This window comes from Pipistrellus hanaki, assembly GCF_964339955.1.
Source record: "Pipistrellus hanaki genome assembly, chromosome: 11".
NCBI classification, from domain to species: Eukaryota; Metazoa; Chordata; class Mammalia; order Chiroptera; family Vespertilionidae; genus Pipistrellus; species Pipistrellus hanaki.
In genome coordinates this window covers 51585280-51602267 of record NC_140513.1, presented here as the reverse complement: position 1 = coordinate 51602267, position 16988 = coordinate 51585280, and the positions used below count along the sequence as shown (strand labels likewise).

At 38.4% G+C, this 16988-nt stretch overlaps 1 protein-coding gene across 1 annotated transcript in view; it reads left to right on the top strand.

The window, feature by feature from the left end:
* The window catches only part of FREM1 (FRAS1 related extracellular matrix 1), a 121018-nt gene that overhangs the window by 36537 nt on the left and 67493 nt on the right, over positions 1-16988 (top strand). Inside the window, exons 13-18 of the mRNA XM_084898220.1 lie at positions 1252-1460; positions 4168-4261; positions 7393-7645; positions 11820-12014; positions 13065-13250; positions 14878-15074. Of these exons, the coding sequence (XP_084754346.1) occupies positions 1252-1460; positions 4168-4261; positions 7393-7645; positions 11820-12014; positions 13065-13250; positions 14878-15074 (1134 nt within the window). The remainder of the gene's footprint in view (positions 1-1251; positions 1461-4167; positions 4262-7392; positions 7646-11819; positions 12015-13064; positions 13251-14877; positions 15075-16988) is intronic.

Below are 16988 nucleotides of genomic sequence, written 5' to 3'. Positions count from 1 at the left end.
CCTCTGAGGAGGGATGGGAGTGAAGGTGGTTGTAGGGAGAGAAAGCTCTTGCTTTTATGTTTTCCTTTTCTGGTGGAAATAGTTTATTAAAGAACAGAAGGCAGTTGTCTCATGGTTTCTATGGCCCAGAGGGTTGGCCTTGGGACATCCATGGATGCCCCTGGCAGCTGTGCCTGGTAGGCAGGAGGGTAGAGCAGGGCTCTGAATGGAGCTGTGCCTTCTCCTCGCTGACTTCCCTGTCCTCACCTGTTCCTTTAACAATCCTCCCCTGGGATCGGTCTTCTTTCTGGCAGCAGCCATTCTCTGAGGAGAGTGGCTGCTCCCATGGAGAATGCTGTGTCCTCAGAGGGCAGGGCATCCACCCAGGTCATCTGTGAGGGCTCTCCGAGCCCAACTGGATCTGCTTGCTTTGATTCTGGGTAGTAATACAAACTTGAGAAAATGCCAGGTTAGACACTCTTAACCTTTTCTTACTGTAGGATCTCAGAGCATTGACTGTATTCTGTGCCTTATAAATCTCCAAGGTGAAGACATTGTAGGTTACATTTTTCTAAACTTTCTTGACGATGGAACATTCCCTTGCTATACCTTCTAACTTTTTATTTTATTTACAAATAAATTATTAGTCAGTTGAGCAGTGGGTTTTTTATTATAAAAATATCTCTATGGTTTCAATATTTAAGTAAATATTTGGATAAATCTATTTCCTATGGAATCTTAAAATTCTGACCCATTTCCATCTTTAAGATACTCATTATAACTGATGTTTAAAAACTCTAATTTCCCAAGTCGTTAAGTTTTTTTAGGTTGGAAAAAAGAGATGAATTATTTCTAAGGGGAATCTGATAAAGCTTTTGATTATTTTGTAGATTAAGGTGTATATGTAGAGCAATGGTAAGTGTGGACATGATGATGAATATTATTTTCTCACTTTAGCTCCACTGATAGTAACCAATGTGCGGCCTTTATTCTATAGGGTCTGGGATAAATGAAATATAGATCATTTGAGGTTCACAGACCTGCCTTCTGCCTTGACTCTTCATATCCATCCATGCTTAGAGTCAGAAACAGTTAGTAAATAACATTTTTCAGGTGAGATGTTCAGCTATGAGCTTGACCCCTTTACCACCTTCTTAAAAAATTACTTAACAGGTGAATATAGTACTGGAACTTCTTTATTGATTTAACAAGCTCTCTCTTCAGGGATACTGCATGGACCAAAGCTTTCAATGTGGCTTTCCTTATTTCTAGGTACACACCAATCCCCTGAGAGTGGCTGAGGGCGGTCACTGCGTTATCAGCACGAAGCACGTCCTGGTTTCCGATGCGGACACCACGCTGGACAGTATCTACCTCTCCCCGCAGAGACTGCCTCAGCACGGAAGGGTAGAGCTGGATGGATTTCCTCTGAGCACAGGGTGCACATTTTCTTGGGGAGACCTCCACGCCTTAAAAGTTAGGTTAGAACATTTCCTGGCTTTTTTCTTTTGCACACTTTGGTTCCCATCTGGATCAGTGGTGAGGCAGAGGAAAAGAAAGAAGTTTGTCCAATTCATTCAGAAGTGCTTTCATGCTTAATACTTTCAAGGAACACTTGAAAATGAGAAATGACAAAGTTTTAACTTTTCTCCAGACGTTTTCTTTCCCTCTGGCTTGCTGAACCAATGGGAATGATTTTATGGATACTTAAACAGCAAAAATTCATGACCACGAATATCGAATTTGCTGAAACCGCACATATTGCAAGAGGTAACAGGTAAACTAGATGAATATAGAGTGAAATCATCAGTAAGGCGAATCTACGTGATTGAACTTGGCTTTAAGAAAAGCCAGTTTCATAACCCTGGGAACTCTGGGATAGAACTGTTGGTCAATGTCTTCAGTGTAAATTTTATTATATTCTACTGGGAAGGGGATTTGTAGGCAAACAAATAGGGTAGGCTGGGTAGGTATGGCATGGAGTAGGTCTTGTCTGACAGTCACAGATAGGGCGTTTCCTGCCTCATGGTCCTACAGTAGTTCTCCTTACCTTGAACTTAGTCTTTCATGGTTCTGTAATAAACTTTTTACAAAATCTAGTAAAAAAAAAAAACAAACCTTCTTTGTAAAAACAATGCAGACTTTCAAAAGCAACGTACTAGTTAATTTCTCACAAGTTCAAGTTATACATAGGAATATTGGCCTTTTTGGTAGAGTATAGTAGAAAGTGTTAAGCATCAAATGCTTAGTTCCACACTTGAATATTGATTAGGAAGTAGGATTTGTACACAAGAAGATAAATTTAATTTATTTACATTGTTCAGTCTCCAATATCTTTATCTCTTTACACTACTCTTATTCTCATTAAGGTTTTTTTTTTTTTGATATCTCAGCTCTTAGCTTTATGTTAGAGAGCTGTATAAGTAATTCTTAATAGGGTGTGAATGATGGATAGAAAAATAAAAGTATCAATATTTGTCAGCATACGTAGTTCAAGTTTTCTTCTAGAGACTTGCAATTATGTTTTTTAAAAAAATTATTTAATATTTACATCAGTCAAACCTGACAAGGTAGATGATTTTATTCTCATATTATAGTTGAACCTAAAGGTACAAAGAGGTTGAGGTCACTTAGCTAGTATATGGAGGACTCCTGTGTTTCCCCCCCCCCCCCTGTATTGTTGAAAGTATGTAGGGGTCTTGTTTTAAAAGAAGTTCTGTTTGACTTCATAGACATGCCTTTGGATATGCACTACTAGACCTACTTGGCCCTTTGAGAAGTTTTAGCATGGTGAGATAGCTTTAGCACATTATCTCATATTAACCTATTTTTGATGAAAACATCAGGGAGTGTGACAAAATAAAGGAGGCAACTTATGGAAGGGATACTAGTGCTGGGAGGGGGACCTTCTCCACCACTGGACTAGAATCCCAAACCTGAGTCTCTAGCCAGAGTATGGGGGAGACTAGACCTGAATAAAATACCTTTTAGCTTTAGAATTTTTCATATGTAATATATATAATCAGATACATATATTCAATATACTATACTATTTTTATGCAATCTTTCTTTTATCTTTTGTTTTTTTAAGCAACTTTATTGAGATATAATTTACATGCCATATGTACACAATTCACTCATTTAAAATATACAATTCAGTGGCTTTTTGAATAATCATAGATTTGGGCAACTCTCACCATTATCAATTTTGAAATGTTTTCATTACCTCAAAAAGAAATGCTGTACCCTTTATCTGCCACCACCACCCCCATCCTTTTTCTCCTCCCAGCCCTAGACAACCACTAATCTAATTTTTGTATCTGTAGATTTACCCATTCTGGGCATTTCATATAAATGGTGTCATACAATGTGTAGTACCTTGTGACTGGCTTTTAGTAGAACTTCTAATTTAATTTCCTAGGTCTTATTTTCTTTCCTACATATCTTTAACAGATCATTGATAAGCTAGAAATTTGGCTCAATCCAACAGCTGTTTAGAACTTACTATATGTATATCACTATAGTGGTCTGCAGAGTAAATGGAAAGTCTATGATTAGACAAGATCTTTAAGACATTTGACTAAGAATTAAAGGGAAATGAGGCCAAGACTAGACCAAGAAAAAATATTTTTAAGTCTCAATTTTTTATAGCTTGAGAGGTAGGGCGCTAACAAATAGAAAAGGGAAAATGGCAGGAGAGAAGCAATAACTAATTCATAGGTCAAAGGTTTAGAGAAGAGCTGAATAGATCCAGAGCACAGGCATAAGGATAAGCCATAAAAGTGGGGGAGGAGGGAAAATCATGAAAATCCAGTGTCCTGCTTTTACCGGCCTACTGCTCAGTCTCAGCATCCCACCAGCCAGTATTTTCTGTAAGTAGCCAGAGCTGCACCAACTGGTTCCCATTGTCATTGTGGCAAGCTGAAGGACTGCTTTTTAATTTGGGAAGAAATTATTATGCATATAGCACATTTTTTCCAGGGTGGAACAATTTTACATTCATGGGTCCTTGAGTGATTAAATCTGTGACTTCATGATTATATCGCCATCTTCCAAGGTCTTCCGCTGCATTTTTGATACTTATTTATTAAGCATATGGCCAAAGCTATGCAAGAACTCTTGTGCCAGGCATCTCACTGTGCTCTCCTAGTGGCCTTGAGAGGTCAGTGACCACTGTCATCCCCACAGGTATCAGCATGATGGATCTGAAACACTTCAGGATGACATACTCTTGGAGGTCACAGACGGCACCAATTCAGTAGAATTTGTTCTGCACATCGAGGTGGGTAGAACATTTCCTTCTTGGTTCACATAGAAATAGAGTATCTAGTTTGGAAGCCTGCTTAGAGTCCCTGTAGAATTTAAAATAGAGACTCCAAAGAAGAGAATGCCTGCTTTCATCTGTGAATGTCTCAGGACAGGCAGCAGAGGGCAAAGTTATACTGGTGAAATGGGCACAATGTTTCTCTCTCCAATTCATTTAAACATAGAACTGCTCTGACCTCAAACCCATTTACTTAACTTTAAAAGTAATTGCTTTTATATGTAAATTATTTCTAATATTGTTGAGCTGTAACTCTCAAGCTGCGGCTGGGCAGATTAGACTAGTATCACTAGGATTTCGTTGTAGTGGGGAGGAATCTGTGTCTGTTTACTAGTATGTGCTTGAATTTGCCTGTGGTTTGTTGGAAAGGCTTCTTTCCCCCCTGGTGACAAATGAAGAAAAATCTGCACATAAAGGTTGAGTACATGTCCAAAGGCCTGATGGGAACCCCAAGTTTCACTGTTGAGTGACCACCCAAGTCCATAAGCATAACTCATAGGATTTGCAGGTATTTATAGTTAGTGACAAAGGAAGGTTTTGAAACAGACCTTCTCTATTCCAGGAAACTCATTGTGCTCCTGAAAGAGTCAATGATTATCCTTACTATGCTATATCCTACTTCCCTTGGAATTTTGTCAGATCTTTGTGATATGAAATTATTTGTGATAATAATAATGTGTTTGTACAATGTTTTACAGTTAATAATTAAGAATGATCACATCTATCTAGTGTGTTAAGAAGTAGACAGAGAAGGCATTATCCCCATTTTATGGTGAAGGAATGTAGGTCCAAGAAGGTTCAGTGACTTGCCCAAAGTCATTATCTTGACTGTGTAGATTTGGGCTGCCATTGGCTGGTACTTGGGCCAGTGTTCCTTCCTCCTCACCACTGCCTCAATTGTAACTTACCAGGTGATTCTAATTTTCATGTTGCTAACTTTTCCTGAGTACTTCTCCATGCCAGTCTCCATGCAGAGCCCTCCTTGCATTTTCCCACTTAATCCCCCGAAGGGCCATGGGGTCTTGATGAAGAGCAGCGTGTTATTTTAGCTTCAATAAGAAAAGTTAGTTCTTACTGGCAGACTTTTATATATAGAAAACTTTTCTGAGTTACCTTTTTTCCCTTGAAAAGCAAATTTTAGGGAAAAATAATCCAACCTAACCTATTTCAATTGATGACCATCTTCTTATTGATAACAGTAAGCAGTACATTTGGGAAAAGACAATGTGTTTCATTTTAGACAAAAGGGCATGACCTTTGAAAGCCAATCAAAGGCACAAGCCATTTTTGGCATATGATTGTTTTCTATCTAGGACTGTGGTCGGCAAACCGGCTCGCGAGCCACATGTGGCTCTTTGGCCCCTTGAGTGTGACTCTTCCACAAAATACCACGGCCTGGGCGAGTCTATTTTGAAGAAGTGGCATTAGAAGAAGTTTAAGTTTAAAAAATTTGGCTCTCAAAAGAAATTTCAATTGTTGTACTGTTGATATTTGGCTCTGTTGACTAATGAGTTTGCCAACCACTGACCTAGGAAGAATGTTTTGATTCTGTTGCCTTTGGACTTTATTATTCATTTGAAGCAGAGGCTATTTTGTGAACTACAAGATGGTCATCATAAATATATTAATGAGATTCATTGATCAAGTCAAGAAAAATAATAAAGAGAGTCTTTAATGAATTCACTCAGAGGATTTGAACAAAGATATTGTTTTCTAATAAGCCAATAGAAAATAGAATATTGTATACATGTTTTTACCTGTGATTAAATAAATAAGGCTAGGTTTCTATCACCCCAACTCTCTATCTCATTAAAGGAGAGTGTCAACACAGTTTCATGTATACTTCTGGTAGAGTTGAACAGTTGTTTAAATAACAGGATAACTGGTGCATATATACATGGTTACATTAATTTATTCCATAAATATTTAATTAGTGTCTTCTCTTTGCCAGGTCCTATGCTAGATGCTTGGGATATGATGATGAACAAGAAATTCACATGTAATCTGGGGGAGGAGGTAGCCAAGCAGAGAGCTGGGGGCAGAGCATAGCAAGCCAAGGGGCAGAGAGCAGATGCAGAGATGGTGCAAAGACCTGATATGTGAGGAAGGCAGTGTTTTGGGGTGAAATAGATTGGGGTGGAAAAGGAACCCCATAGCATGAGATGAGGTCAAAGACACCCTAGAAGCAGCGCTGGGAAGCCATTGAAGGTTCTCACAGGGCAGAGACTTGATGGGAACCAGATTGTAAAGATCCCATTGACTAAAGCAGCGGGGAAGGAAATGCGGGGGGTGAGAATACTCACAGGGCCAGACTTGATACATAAACACACAGCATACACCAACTTGCCCTTATGAACTCGGAGGAGGAACGCCCTTCATTCCCATTTAGTAGACATGCTTTTTCAAATTTCCCCATCATCTTTTTAAAACCTGAGAGCCAGCATGAGCTCACGTGGCTTTTCTTTCCCTTCTGCATGGAGTTTTATTTTCACTCCTGTGAGAGAAAAATGTCTTGTCAAGCTGAAACCTGGCATTGATTTGATGGTTATGGAGTTTCAGATTTAACTGAAAATGTTTGACATGCAGCTGCTGCTTATTGTAAGTCCAGAGAAACTTCCTGGGTGGCAGGAAGTTGAGGGTAGAAGAAAGGTTTGTAATCATCAAGTAATTTGAAGTATAAATAACTTTGATGTGGGAGATGTAAATGCATCGGACCGCAAGGACCAGACCTGCTCTAGAATATGTGTGAGTTTAATGAAGGAGGACAGGGGCTGTGGTGAAGGATGCTTTCTGTCACATTTATATTTTGTCTGCCTGGAAACAAATGGGATATTTGAGTCCCAAACCATAACTGTGCTCTCCCATTCTTACCTAGAATGTCTCTCAGGTGGGTCATTTCTCACAAGATGGTTCATATGGGGAAAGTTAAAAGATACAAACTGCTTGGCCTGGTTCCATGGTTATTGTTTCATGTGCCTGGAAGATTGAAAATGCCTGTCATTCCAACTATGAGCTATGGGTTGCCAGTTGGGCCATTTGTCATTGCTTTCTTTTTTCTTGAAAACATGCATTTTTTCCCCCCTACTTAGGTGCTTCCCGTCAATGATGAGCCACCGATCCTGAAGCCTGACCTCAACCCTCAGATGCATTGCTCAGAGGGCGATGAGGTGGTCATCACCTCTGAACACATTTTTGCTACTGATGCGGACAGTGATGACTTGAAACTGATGTTTGTGATTTCTCGAGGACCTCAGCATGGGGTGGTGAGGAAAGGCGGAGTCACGGTGGATCACTTCTCTCAGGGAGATGTTATCTCAGGAGCCGTGACCTACAAACATACGGGTGAGTGACAGTGCTGTGACTAGTTGGAGAGAAGGAATGTCAGTAACATGACAGTCTTAACCCCTCTCCTCACTATGGGCTCCAGTGATCTGAGTCTTACTGCATCCATGACAAGGAAGCAGCAGCAGCCTGTATCCCATTGTTCAGTAGGCTCAGCATCCTTAGAAATATTTCTGATCTCAGGAATAGAATGCATTTCGGAGTAGAAAAAGACCAAGTGTTATTGTTGCTCTGTTCATGATGCTCACACATAGACCATCCGTTCATGCTGGGCTCATCCTCATCCCCTTTTGGACAATGTCTTTCTTGGACTATCACAGTTTCTGGGTTCATAAATTATAACATCATAACAGAAATGTTATTAATTTTCCAAGTTTTACTGACGGCTATCTAGCTGCTAAGAAGTAACTGACCCACCTTTTGAGTTTCTGAGGAGCGAAGATGAAGTCTTAGGCTTTGTGTAACTTGTCCACAACAGTGATGGACAGAGATGAGAGATGCAGCAAACACGTACTGATCAGCATCATGCTTATGTTTCTGGCATCACATTACATCATTACTCAGGTGGCATGTGTTCCCAGGTAAAATATTCAAATAAGTGTAATAGTAAATCACCTTCTAATATCTGCAAGGTACAGTACTGGGCACTGTGGGCTACAAAAGAGTATAATCCAGACCCCCTTGTGAAAAACTTTTCCTTTAAATGAGCAGACAAACTCACTCTCATGCGGAAGTGGCAGTGTGATGCATCTGTACTTCATCACCCCTTGCACATCTTCAGAATTCCGGATTGTGGGCAATTCCTCAGCAATGACACTGTCTGCTTCCTCTGACATCCTTCCATTGCCTCAATTACCATTTCATGTTTATCACCTGTATGCCTCTCTTGCCTGTACATTCCATCTGGAGGAGTACATTTGGCTATGTAGGCCAAATGACTGGTAGTGGAAATAAAAGTATTTTATTTGTGGAATTCAAGTATTTTCTTATTTGAAGAGCTATAGAGAGAGAATGCAAGCAGTGAAGGGATAGGGAACTCAAGGAGGGAGGATTGAGATAGCTAAGAATTAATTTGGAAATGGGAGAAAACATTTGGAAATAATATTTTTATGTGTATTTTGGAAAGCAATGACTTATTAGGATACCAAAGTCTCGTGCTAATTAGTATGGCACATTTTGTTTACTCCCAGACAATTTTTTTTCTTTAAATGATATCTCCTTATATTTCTACCTGCATTTAGTCTTAGATAAGGTTTATTTAGTTATTTCCTTTTCTCAGGGAGACTCGTCCAGGTGATTGATGTTTTTCAGTTTCTCTCCAAAGTTCATAACTAGGTATTTCTCTTTGATTTCCCCAGTCAATCTCAAATAGACTGGCAAAGAGGGACCCAAAGACCAGTGATTGCCATTTACAACATAATGTTAACATCTTTGGCAGGCTCATGCAGCATGGATGAATTAGAGTGAGATGAATGTGTCTTCTCTTCCAATGCCCTGTTCCAGGTGCTGAACAACAGGGATATATGCCTATCAATCTCTTCTAGTGTGATAGCCATGTAAGGGAGTGTAACTAATTTTTTTCATAAAACCAGGTAGGACAATGGGGCAAATTATTTTGAATGAATCTTTTTGCTATGTTAAGTTAGCAGAAATAATATATTCAAAAGGTTTTTTCTTTTTTATTGTTATGTTTTCTTATAACAAAACCTTCATTCAGTTGCTCAATTGGTAATTATTTAGCATCTTGCTAAGATCGGTATAAAAAAAAACTACAGTATTGTAAGATCTAGTTTCAGTGGCCTACGTCTTGTCTACATACAGTGATTATAAAGGTTACCTGAGAATGATTTTGTCACCGTTATTTTATTTGCTTTCTATGACTATGAAAATAATACATTCTTACTGCAGAAAACCTGGAAAGAATGGAAAAGTATCATGAAGTTTTGGGAAAACTGATCTATCACCTTATTTATCTATCAAAGTTGAGCATTTCAGTATTACAGTATTTTATTTTCTAATCATAATTTTAACATAGTTGTAATTGCATTGTATGTCCAGTTTTATAGATTACCTTTTTCATTTAAATCATCTCTAACATGTTTAAAATATGTATTAAGTATTATAAAGTTACTATAAACATAAGCTTAATAAATGAATACTATTTTATGATATAAAATACATTATTAATTTGCTATTCTCCCATTATTAAACATGAAGACATTCAAAACTGTTCTCTTACATGCCACTATGATTGAGTTTTAAGTATAAATCATGCCCTTAGACTATATTTTATTTCAAGGTAAAGAATTCCTCCACTTGTGTTGTAGTTCTGGCTTAATACTCAGGCTACTCTTTCAGCTCTTTCTGCCAATGTTTCCCATGCTTCCATTATATTGAAATTACAGTTACTGCATGTACTATCCTTGACTTTCTTTGGCATGAGTGCCCTTCTCCCAGCCAGTCCTCTCATCTTCTTCACCCTTGGTGCTTTGTACAGAGTCAGACTGAGATATATGTGTTTTCCACACAATAGGTAAAAATTGGCTCAATAGTGGCAATTTCATATCATTCCACTTAATAGAAACACACATCTGTGATATTTTAAATAAATTTGCATCTCGTTTTCTATAGACAGTGTCAGTGCCTGACACACAGTAGATCTTCTGACAGTTGACATACTTTGAAATGCCTTTTGACATTTTCAAAATGTCTTCATTTCTCTGCTGAAGCACTGAGAACACTAATTGTCACATAGTAGGCCTTTATATTTAATGTGTACTTATTGAGTGAATGATTAGTAGTAAATATGGTTTAAAGCCAATTTGTCTTTTAAGTATATTAAAGGATGATAGGCCTCTTGTTTTTTACCTTTCCTAAGTTTGGAGGCTGGTTGTTTGATTCTATTTTTTCAAATCTATTGATATGTTTTTAGAGAGAAAGAAAAGGAAAAGGAGGGAGGGAGAGAGAAGCATCAATTTGTTATTCCATGTATTTATGTATTCATTGGTTAATTCCTGACTGGGGATCCAACCAACAACCTTAGCATATTGGGATGACGCTCTCATGGACCTTCCCAGCCAGAGCTGGTTGTTTGGTTGTTTAATTCTAATTTTCTCAACTTCAACTCTATTTTTCCTTAAAACCGTTTTTTCTTGTCCTTTGATCATTTAGTTGCTCAATAATATAATCTCTCCATTTTTCTAGTGTGTTTTTTTAAAAAAAAAATAGTGAGAATAATGCCAAGCATAATATTCTGTAAATGTGACCAATGTGCCTTGTGAAACAATACCATCCCTGATCTTTTGTACTCTAGCCTCATTAAAACTTCAAACTTAATTGCTTTCCTTTTGGCACTTTCAAAGCGGTGCATGAGGATTACCAAAAGCACATGTGGCGAACGTTTCTGTCCCCTGGATGCTGAACACTACTACCTCAGAGCTGTTAGTTAGTAACTCAAGAGTGGATTGTCCTGTTCGCTGATAAATTACCTAATCTTCTCTCTTCCCCTCACTGCCTAAATTGGAGGCATTTTGAAACTCATAGGTGTGAGCCCCAAAGAGTTTAAAAAAAAAGAAAAGAAAAGAAAAGAAAAGAAATCTCACTTCTTTTCCTGGTGTTGTTTTTATTTTATTAACATCGTGGCTATTTTGTAATGAGGAAAATAACAAAACAAATGACAAGAATGTGGATTATCTTTGTGTTTCACCTATCCATGTTCTTCTATTTCTTGGAACTACTATGTGGTAGATGGTTGTTCATTTAAGGTGGTTAATGCAAATGGGCAGACAATTACCACAGGGACAAGGGTGCCTTCTGCTCTTCCTGATGTGGTCTAAACAATTATGAGGGAAGAATGAAACCATCACTAGTCTAGTTTTGTGTCTGTTCCTTGATCATTTGTGAACTGTCAGGCCCTCATTAGCCCCTTTTGCCCCTCCATATGGTGATAGATGTCTGGCAGGGATCTCACCAAAGGCAACAGATGGGCAAGCATTTTTGCATTATTTTCACGACTCTATTTAATTTCATAGTGATAAAGTGGAATTTTGCATTTTAGCCACATACTTTTTTTTTTCCTCTTGACACTCTGTGCTCGTGGAAGGGGTTTGAGGAGAACACCTTGGTCTTCTATATGTTTAAAAAGTCAGGTTTCAACTACAGTTGTGTCTTCCAGGTGGTGAGGTTGGCCTGGTGCCTTGTTATGACACCATTACATTAGTGGTTTCGGATGAAGAAGCAGGCCCTTTTGTGAATGGCTGTTGCTACAATGGACCTCACCCATCTGTTCCTCTTCATGCGTCCTTTCCGGTGTATGATCTCAACATCACAGTGCATCCAGTGGACAACCAACCACCTTCACTTGCAATAGGTGACAGTGATTTCCTGTTAAAGTTCTATTATCTCACCAAGTCCCATGCCCATGGTTCAATGGAATAATGCACTTACAGTCAAAATAGAAAACCACCATACAGAATTGCCTTAATACAAATTTGTGGAAAATCCCAAATCTGTAAAAGATTAAGGGGCAAAAATAATTTACTTATTTAAAAATTTAAGTAATTCTGTATGGAGAGAGCATGCAAGTATGTGTGTGTGTGTGTTGGGATGAGGACAACGTTGGAATCCTCAATTCTGGTTCTATTTCACATGGGAAAATACTATTTGCCTTCTGGAGAGAGAGAGAGAGTATTTTACTCATAATAATTTCTATCAGAACAGAATGAGAATACCAGAGAGACCATTTATATACATTTAACCTTATTTGTTTTTTAGAAAGTCATCTCTTCATAAGCATTATGTATATGTTCTGTCTCTCAGAAAAAAAAAATACAAACATATGTATGAATGTTATTGTAATTTGCAAACTATCTCCCAAGCAATGTTCTGGAAAGAAAGCATTGTCCCTGCAGAATAATTAAACACCAGACATGAAAAAAAAAATGTTGGTTATGAGCAATTCATAATGGCTTGCAGGCAATTAAGGCTCTGACAAACAGAGGTAACAACTGATCTTGAAGAGTACATAAACCACATTTAGTGCCTTATCATTAAAACAGTTTGGCAATCCTTATTTTCATTTGTCACTTCTATAGGGACACAAGGGAAATCAGAGTTCCTTGAGAATGACTGAAGGGCTGAACTGGAGCATTTAGCATTTCTGCTGTCTTTCCATTATTGTCTGGCTTGCTTGTGCAAGGAAAAAAATATAATTCCATAAGTCAAATTAAATTCCACCCATTACCCCCGAATATTTTCACCGTAAGGAGAATTATGCTGAAGGGAATGAACATCTCCCATGGAAGTACATGGGCATGTGGGAGGCTTCTCTGAATTGGAATTTCAATCACCTCCTTTGTCCTCACTGTTCTGATGGGAGGATTGAATGCTAAGTCCTAATTGTGCTATTATTTTCATGCAGGTACCATGTTTGTGGTAGATGAGGGTTTCTCAGCAGCCCTCACCATTAGCCATTTGTTGGCCACTGACCCTGACACAGCAGCAGATGACTTGGAATTTGTTTTGACTTCTCCTCCCCAGTTTGGCTACCTTGAAAACACCCTTCCTTCGTTGGGTTTTGAAAAAAGCAATATGGGTATAAGTATAGGTAAGTCAGTTTCATGACCAGCAGTAACTTGCCTATGTTTATGGGTCTTACTGGCCATCCTAAGCTCAATAACTGGATAAGGACTTAAAAAATGTTCAAAGCACCATATGCATTTAAGGAATTGTTACAGTTGGTACTTTTGAATGCTAGTATTTTTTCATTTTAACTTTGAGATTTCCCAAGAATGCAAGTTTACTTAAAAATAAATGGAAATGTCACTTATGAAAATGAATCATTTCTGGGGGCCTAAGGTACAGCATGGACACTGTGGTTAACAATAGCGTGTTGTATATTTGAAAGTCACTTTGAGAGTCTGCTTTACTGTTCTCGCTGCCACGACCACAAAATTATGTGAGATGAATGATATATTAACTAACCTCATTGTGGCCAACATTTTGTGATATCCTCACCTTAAACTTACACAACGTTATATGTCAATTTTATCTCAGGAAAGCTGGGGGGGAGGTAGATTAATTGCATTAAAGTCTATACAATTTTCCTTTGACTTAATGCACAACATAGAGCATTTTTCTTTGATTTGAGACAGTGTCAAAATACCAACACAGCAGGTCAGCTAATTCTACTCAGTCCAATCAGTTGCTTGATATGGATGTCAAGTTTGCAGATGATTGATTGAGTCTTATTTTGCTTTTATTTGGATGAGATGGTTCCTTTCTTTTTTCCTGAATACTTTCTTTTATTTGATATTTTTAAAAATTGCATTTGATTAAATTCTCTATCAGGAGAAAAATCTACCTAATAAAAGAGTAACATGCTAATTGACTGTACCTTTGAGATGTCCACCAGCCAATCAGTAGTTAGTATGCAAATTAACCCAACAAAGATGGTGGGGGTAATTTGCATACACAGGTCCCCAGCAGCTGCAGAGGCAGGACACTTGCGTAGTTGCCATGGTGACGACCAACAACACAGGGGTTCCACACCATCCCAGCTGCTCTGCGCCTCTGGGAAGCATGGGAAGGCAGAAAGGTGGCTCTAGGCCGGAGCAGAAAGGCAGTTCTGACCATAGTGAAGGCAGTGCCAGCAGCCAGGGGAGGGAAGGCCCATTCTTGCATGAATCTTTGTGCATCAGGCCTCTAGTGAATATATAAATGAGAAACTGAGGCCCCAGGAGAGGAAAGGTAAGTCTATAAAGAGTAGATTGTTTCCAAGCCCACACTTTTAACTCAGTATGTGGCTTAGAAAACATTTGACTCCTTGTCTTTTTCATCTGACAGTGATGGTACAGGATTTCCTTAGTTTCTGGTAAAGTCAGAGAAATGGCCTCTTTCAAATGAAGCATGACAAGAACTGCTCATGCAGAAGTGGTTTTAATCAAGAGAAGATTTCCCTGACCTAAGTATATGAAGAATGGTCATGAAGTCCCTACTTATCCTGGCTAGCAGTTTTCAGTTATGGCTCTTCTGTTTTCCATGCAAATTTTACCCCTTCTGTAGGATTTATGGATATCCGGTTTTATGTTGACAGCTGATAGTCTTTGTAGCAGACCCTGAGAGCTGATTCTTGTTTGATTTGCTGATATATAGTCTATTGGTTAAAGGGTTAAGGACTAGTAGCTTGGAAACAAGGATTTCCTATTGACCAGCTTACTCTCGGTGTGCTCCAGCTTCGTTTCAGTGGAAAGACATGAAGGCTTTGCATGTTAACTATGTGCAGTCCAGGCACCTGAGGGTGGAACCAATGGCCGACCAGTTCACAGTGTATGTCACAGATGGGAAGCACCGTTCCCCGGAAATACCATTTTCTGTTATCATCCACCCCACCAATGATGAAGTTCCCGACTTTGTGGTGCAGAATATTACTGTAAGACCAGAATTTCCTGTTTCTCTTTTATCGTTTTCTGATTTTATTTTCACCTTGTCTGTTTACCAGGTTCCAGTGTACTTACTTAACACATCAAGTTGTTGAGGAATGGGGAGGGAAGTCACAAATGTCAGGCAATGCAATCACTTAAAATATTCTAATAATCATGATGCTAATGATAATAATTGCTAACATGTAGCTAATGCACAAACGCAATTACAATTGCATGTATATAGGATAAATACTTCCTAGGTTGTAGGTGCTATTCCAAACTCTTTGCATGTATTCATATTTAATCCTCACAATAGGTTTGTAGGGTGATGGTATTATTATTGCATTTAATAACTGAAAAAATGAGTCATAAAAAGGATAACTATGTGGTCTGAGATAACAGAGCTTGGAATCTGCACCCAGTAGTCTGTTCATACCACACCCTCTTCAACAACGTTCATTGTAAGGACTCTTGACTCACGGACTACAGGCATCTTATTTCATATAGTTAGATATATTAAATAAAAAATAAAATTTGTCCCTAACAGTTTGGCTTAGTGGATAGAGCATCGGCCTGCGGACTCAAGGGTCCCAGGTTTGATTCCGGTCAAGGTCATGAACCTTGGTTGCAGGCATATACCCAGTAGAGAGTGTGTAGGAGACAGCTGATTGATGTTTCTCATCGATGTTTCTAACTTTCTATCCCTCTCTGTAAAAAATCAATAAAATATATTTTAAAAATATAAAAAAATGAAATTTGAACCATTCTTGTTATGCAGATTTTTTTCTTTCTGATTTGTTGTTAATCAATATTTTCCCATTGATTTTTAGAGATAGTAGAAGGGAGGGAGAAAGAGAGAGAGAAACATCAATGTGAGATGGACAAATCGATGGGTTGCTCCCTGCATGCACCCTGACCAGGGCCCAGGATTGAGCTTGCAATGAGGTACATGCCCTTGACTGGAATCCTTTAGTCAGCAGGCTGATGCTTTATCCACTGAGTCTAACCTTCCAGGGCTCTATTTCTGTAGTTTTAAAACTTTTAAAATAATAACATTTGTTGGTTGTATTTACAAATTCATATATATATATATATATCAAATGACCCATAATTTCACCTTCAGATAATACCTGTTAACTTTTAAGTAATAATAAAAAAATGTATGCTATTAAACAAGTTAGAATGTTGATAAACATATACAAAGGGAAATGTGAAATTCTCCCTTTTCAAGAGCTCTTACCCATAGTCACTCCCCATCAGTTGAAATTTTAGTAATTTAATACCACCAAAAAATGTCTATGGACATGCCAGTATGTTTATAAGTGATTTTTCTACATGTTTTTACTTACAAATCAGACACCTTATTATACCTACTACTCTCTACTTAAAAAAAAAAAAAATGTATGTTGAAAAAATTTTTATATCAGCAGAGAATTCTTTTTAAAGACTTTAATTTTTTTACGTATGTTGATTCAAGCAAATATGTAGCCAATTCTGATTAAATGGATGAGCTCAGACTTTGATCTATGTGAGGGAGAAACATCCATGGGCTGCCTCCAGTACACACCTAAACCCACAACCTAGGTACATGCCCCGACTGGGACTCAAATCCGCAACCTTTTGGTGTGCAGGATGACACTCAAACCAGGTGAGCCAACTGGCCAGGGCTCTCCTGAATCTTAATGGCGTGTGAGAGCCCCTCCCCAGGGAGAGTCAAGTGCCAGCTTCTGCGTTTCTCCTCCCGTTGGAACATGGATTTCTCTGAAGCTCACTTATGTAATTATGAGACAGAAAAAAAACCTACAAATCATTTCTTCTACACCTACCTCTATTAGTCTTGTAGGTATGTAGGGTTTAGGGTTGGGTTTTCTGAAACAATTAGGCCACTGGACACTGTTCTGTGCTCTTCTCTGAAGGTAACC